The 6,490-nt window shown below is 37.5% G+C and overlaps 1 protein-coding gene across 1 annotated transcript in view; it reads right to left on the bottom strand.

Annotated features, from left to right (window-relative positions):
- The window catches only part of LOC114923028 (dystrobrevin beta), a 10,352-nt gene extending 5,585 nt beyond the window's left edge, over window positions 1-4,767 (bottom strand). The window contains exons 1-2 of the mRNA XM_029285391.1: window positions 4,701-4,767; window positions 4,064-4,144 (exon numbers count right to left, since the gene is read on the bottom strand). Coding sequence (XP_029141224.1) covers window positions 4,064-4,144; window positions 4,701-4,767 — 148 coding nt within the window. The remainder of the gene's footprint in view (window positions 1-4,063; window positions 4,145-4,700) is intronic.
- Window positions 4,768-6,490: the final 1,723 nt, after the last annotated feature.

Below are 6,490 nucleotides of genomic sequence, written 5' to 3'. Positions count from 1 at the left end.
AGAGAGAGAGAGAGAGAGAGAGAGAGAGAGAGAGAGAGAGAGAGAGAGAGAGAAAAGGTAGGTAAGTAGGTAGATAGGTAGATAGGTAGATAGGTAGATACAGGGTGGGGAATATCTGCCTTGGTAATAAAATGTGTGAAAAGGACCTCAGAGTTATAGCTGAACTAGCAGTGTGACAACTACTGTATCAAAAAGACAAAATGAGACTTTTTGATGCCTCAATAGAAGTATAGTTTCTAATTCACAGAAAGTAATATTACTATTATATTCTGCATTGGTCTGAGGCTACCTGATGTATTTATCCACTTCTGAGCACCACTATTTCAGGAAGATGCAAAGAAACTGGATAGGAGAATAGGAGAATCATAGAGTGGAAACTTACAAGAAATGGAAAGAACTGGAAATGTCTAGCCTCGGGGGAGACTACAGGAGGGTCATACATATGGTCAAGGTCTATCCCAAACATTATTTCATGGAATAATAAATTAACTAGGGATAGTAAGCTGTTGGATTGGAGCAACCTATATGCCTCAATAAACTGATTAATTTAAAATAAAAAGACTCAACTACCAAACATTCTGTTCCCTCTCTGATCTACTATACTAGATAATTTAGTGATTTCCAGAAGCAAATCCTACAAATCAGAAGCAATTTGAAGTTTCCCAGACATGATGTTCCAGAATGGCATGGTCCAGGAGAACGTTCTCCAGAATATTCCACTATCAAATCAGTAAATTTTGCACGTTCCTGGGTTTAAATTACAAGAAGACAGTTTCTGGCTGAATGTTAGGAAAAAGCATGCTCACTATAAAAACAGCTTGACAGTGGTGCCAATTATCCAGGGCGGTGATGGTTCCTTTTCACATGTTCAAGCAGAGGCCAGACAACCATCTGTTAAAGATGCTTTAATAATTAACTCCTGCTGTAAGCCAGAAGTTGGACTCCAGGGCTAAACAGCGTCTTATATTTCTATGATTTTATAGCTACATATAGATACACCCTTCGTTACAATTCTAGCTATATATTTAAAAAAGAAATTATTCTATAAAAGAATGTTGTAATAATAAAAATTGCAGAGATTTCCTTCACAAAAATAACTTATATTTACCTATTAACTTCTTAAACTAAGCATTCTAAAATTCACGGTGCCATGACCCTTAGAATTTTGTGACTTCATGAATGAAACTGTCAGGCTGTGCTCCAAAAGTTAATAATTAACCGTAGAGAACTTTTTTTTTTGTTTCAGTGAACACAATCATGTTGGCTATGCCAACATGAGTTCTCCATTGTGAGAAGTTTTACCCCATATTATTCCTCTGATACCATCATCCACAATTTCTTGATGCTATATTACTATGTATTCATTAATACACCCTCTTCTTCCAACATTATTTTTAACATGTAACAGGAATTTGCTGTGTACCACATAATGCAATTATCATTCACACATACTTCCTCCTAGCATATTCTCCCTGCCCCGCCTTTCAGCATCTTCAAAATTGTACATTGCACCCTCAGCTTTAGGTCTTTTGAGAACTACTAGACTACACAATCCTCACTGAATACTATCTTCTATTTCATGAATGGCAAAACTTTCGCCACTGACACAGGACTTACCATTAATCAGACACATTTGTTTTCAAGTACGTAAACATTGAGGATTTTCTCTAACTTCCACATCACCATCATTTGATAGCAGTCAATGTGGAACATATAAAAAATCCTTTGGATTGCATATAAAAGATTCAAGATATCTACAGTGACCAAGATGGAAGTATCTTTTCCCCTCTTTGTTACACTTGCATTTTTCAGTCAAGTCAAGATGAGGTGAACAGATAATCAAGTCAAGATGAGGTGAACAGAAGCAAGTGATAAGTTAGGACAATATTTCTAAATTCTGATTGCTGTGAACAGCGTGTAAAAGAAATGAACCCCAGATCTTTTGTCAAATTCTGTAAATAGCACAGATGAAGTTTAAATCTACTCCTCATATCCTTTCTTTTCACTTTCATCTGTCTAGATTAGGGGTGTCAAATTGCCGGCCCATGGGCCAGACACATCATGCAGAAACCGTGCCCACCCCATTGCCGGCAATGGCAAAACAGTCCCGATACATTGTGTGACGTCACGTGACGTTGCAAGTTTGACATGTCTGGTCTAGATTCAGCAGCTAGAATAGACATTTCCCCCCTCCCCCCATTTTTTTGAAAAAAGAAAACTGTACCGGTATGAGCCATGGTGGCACAGTGGTTAGAATGCAGTGTTGCAGGCTACTTCTGCTAACTGCTGATTGCCAGCAGTTCGACAGTTCGATCCTGACTGGCTTAAGGTTGACTCAGCCTTCCATCCTTGCAAAGTCAGTAAAATAAGGAGCCAGATTGTTGGGGGGCAATATGCTGACTTTGTAAATTGCTTAGAGAGGGCTGTAAAGCACTATGAAGTGGTATATAAGTCTAAGTGCTATTGCTATTCTTTGGGTTATAATGACATTGGGACATTGCCCTTGCTAAGTGCTACGGTCATAAAGTGCAATGCCATATGACCACATTGCTTAAGGATGGCAATCCCAGCAGTCCTGGTTGTCATCAAAATCATGAGATGCACAGACTGGTAAGCAGGAAGTGGCGGATCCCAAGAAAGGAGTAAGGGAGTGTTGTGGAGGGATGGGGGCTACTATAGGCCCTGGGAGGGCCGGCACAAGACACATACAAGTCAAGAGAAGGAGAGAATCACTTGGGAGGCCCAGTGTAGGCCATGCATGTGTTGAGGGAGTTTGGGAAGGACTCGGGAGGCCTGATGCAGGTCATGTATGAGTTAGAGGAGGGCCTAGATGGTGCCGATGGAGGCTGCATGTAGATGGAGGCTGCTACGGGTAAGGCCAACTTACTGGAGCAATGTATGACCTTCCCTGCCAGCTTTCCCATTGATCTTGCTTATCAAATGGTGACCACATGGCCATAGTCCCTGCAATGTTGTAATCACAAGCTGGTGACCTGAGCACCCAGATTGTGGCTGCAGGGGTGCTGCAAGGGCCAGAACTCTGGGGACTAGTCGTATACCTATTTTTTTTTAGCATAGTTGTAACTTTGAACAGTTGCTGAACAAATAAACATAAATCAAGGACTGACTGTACTGCAACCCATTCCCAGAGCTGCATATGGCCCGAGTTTTCATTTCTCTGCCTGACTCTAGTGATCATCACTGCTGAAAACCAAAGGCATAGTTTCTTAGCATTCTGAAACGGAACATCTAAGCAATATGTTAGTCCTAAAATAGACACTTTCATTAACCACCCCTTCAGCTACTCCAAAAATGTAAACCTGCCTAAATAAATACAAAATAAAATAAATAGGAAGGCTGGGAAGGAGATTGCTAGTAGGTATGTGTGAATGCAGGAAAGCCCAAGGTAGGAGGGCGCAACATGGTGTGCAGGAAGGGTGGGGAACTTAACAAGCAACATGCAACCTTCCCCGCCATCTTCCCCATTCATTTTGCTTGTAGGAAGGTAGCAGGAAAGGTGCTGCAACTGTTGGAAGTATGAGCACCTAAACTGTGATCAGGTGACTGCAGGAGCACTTCAATGGCTAGAACTTCAAGGGCTGGTCATAAGTATACTTGTTCAGTGCCATCACAACTTCAAACAGTCATTGAACAAGTGGTCAGTAAGGACTACCTGTTTATAGGTAATATAGGTATACCTGTACATGCGTAAATAAATAAAAAGTATACCTTGTATCTTGAACATAACATATTATATAAACACACATTTATATAAAATAAATATTGTGTTTTGCTAATTCAGGCTTAGTATTTAGTATTTTGTATAAAACCAGTGATAGCGTACCAAAACGTTTAGAATAATATTAGTTTTCGTGAAAATCCTACACAAACTTGAAAAGCATTGTAACAGAAAATTCTTCCACTAAACAGAAAGAGTAAGATTTTTTTTCATTTTCTATTATCATTTCAAAATGTTCACATTTTTCATCATAACTGAAAAATTGGTTTGAACTGTTAATTTATAAAGTTCTATCTTTCCTCCAGAGTCATGTTTTCTACTTACAATTACATCTTTTTTGCACAAATCTGAGTTTGCAGGCAGTCCGATATGTTGACAGTCGGATGACATCAAAATTCTGAGCCCCTACAAATTAAAAGCAAAGAGCTTTCTCCATATGTATTTCAATTTTAAAATGAAAAGAGGACTTTAATTACATTATGATGTCCAACTCCAACTCCAACTACATTAGAAACTTAATCCTTAAGGAGTTGTAAACTTTTATCTGGATTGTACTAATTCTTTATCATACTCCACCCTCTCTCATGTGTGTTCAATTATTCCACCACATAAAAAGTAACCAATGTATGGTTAACTACAATATTAAAAAGAATATTTATTCACGGCATTTTTGCATTTTGCATATATTTTGCATTTATGTGGCATTGCATAAGGAGTATGAAATGGTATATTCTAGAATCCAAATTTACCATCACAGCGAGAAATAAATGTGGAATGGGAAAAGGTAATATAAGGTCGCCACCCTTATTTAAAGACTGAAGTTAGGGCATAAACTCTCAAGAAACAACACCCTGTTATTTCAATGTAATAATTTTAGGAGAAACAGGATTTGATTACATTCTTTGAAGAGGCTGCAACACATTTTTAAATGAAGTTTCAAACTTTTAAGACTTCTACTTACTCATTTCCATGAAGAGCTGTCTTTTCTCTGCCATCGTTCTCCTCCTCTTTCCACTTTCTTCAATCATCCTAAAAACCAATTTAGAATTTTAGCAGGCTGTTCGGAGAGAATTTAGATACCAAGAAGAAATTCACAAACTCTTTCATTATTCATCTGTTATGGCAGAAAACAGCCAAATAAACAACCAATAGAAGCCACTTGGGAAATGTAGACTATTATATGTTAACTGAGCTAAACGATGCAGAACAGGAAGCAAATACCAGAAGTTCAAAGACATTTTCACACCTCTGTTTTAATAAAGATCCATAATAATTAACTTTCTACCGCAACCACCAGCAAATAAGCTAGAAGAACAGTTAATATACTGTTGGGTTGGGAGATTCAAAAGGGGAAATATGTGCTTCTTCCTACACTTCATTAGAGCACAACCTCTTCTTTCTATTTCTATTAAATAAAGCCCCTAATGGTGCAATTATAATTTTCATGGTGAGGGTAGTTTTGAAAAAAATATCTTGCGGCTATGAACAGAGGGTTGGTCCTTTTAATAATGAAGCCTGTTGGCTTCATTATTAAATCAGTTTAAGAAATGAGTGTATCAAGATTAAGGAGTTACATGATATTTCTTAAGTATAGTTAAGAACTTTTTTTTACTATCACATTGATTTTTATAAAACAAACCAGGAATTCGGAATCACTAGTAACAATTTATTTATTTATTTATTTATTTATTTATTTATTTATTCATTCATTCATTCATTCATTCATTCATTCATACATACATACATACATACATACATACATACTGCAAATAGGTCTCAACTTACAACCACAACTGGAAACAGGCAGTTAACAGTCAAGGCAGTTAAGTGAGCCATGTCCTATTTTAGGACCTTTTTTTGTCAATGTCGTTAAGAGAATCGCTGCAGTTAAGTGAATCATGCAATCATTAAGAGAATCCAAGTTCCTCATTGACTTGTCAGAAGCAAATGGCAATCACATGACCCGAAAGGCTGCAACAGTTGTGAATGCATGTTGGTGGCCAAGCACCCAAATTTTGATCACAGATGTTGCAATGATGGTTGGTGAAAGGACCGGTTGTAAGTTATATTTTTCAATGCTGTTGTAACTTTGAACGCTATGGTCCAAATAAATGGCTGTTGTTGTAACTTAAGGACTACCTGAACAGTTATTCCAAACCAGCGGTATCTATCCAAGTTCTTCTCAGATATGCCAGTTATGTGTTTGGAATGTTAAATTCTAAAAATATCATTTAACATTTGTCATCTCATTTCTCTTGTAAGATTATAAATCAGGAAAAATGTGTTGTACATCAAAACAGGAAAGCATGATGCAGAAAAATACATGCTACGATGCAGAAAAATAGAAAAATGCTCAGAACAGCCAGATTATTATCATTACCGATCAACAGGAATGCCAGGTAAAGTCCTAATAAACTCCAGCACTAATAGTTGATTCCAGGCTGTGTTTAGAATTTTTCTGGTTTGCTCATTTGTGAAGAATTTAAAAAAGGCAGGGGTAGATATGATCATGCCAAGAACTGCTTATTAAGGCCAATACTACAGGACCTATTTTAACAGGTTTCGCTCTTCTTGGAGCTCATCAGCTGTAGGTAACGGCCTATTTTGCAATATTTTTGAAAAATTCAAAGACACTGATTTAATCCCTAAATCCAAATCCTCCATGTGTTCCAATATGAAATCATATTGCAATGTGAGACAAGCATGCTTTTCAGGATTTAAGCTAGCAATTGTCTAACATGTCCCAAGAAA

This window comes from Protobothrops mucrosquamatus, unplaced genomic scaffold (assembly GCF_001527695.2).
Source record: "Protobothrops mucrosquamatus isolate PMUCROS unplaced genomic scaffold, P.Mucros_1.0 scaffold1598, whole genome shotgun sequence".
NCBI classification, from domain to species: Eukaryota; Metazoa; Chordata; class Lepidosauria; order Squamata; family Viperidae; genus Protobothrops; species Protobothrops mucrosquamatus.
The sequence above is the reverse complement of the archived record's forward strand: the minus strand, read 5'-3'. Positions and strand labels throughout refer to the sequence as shown.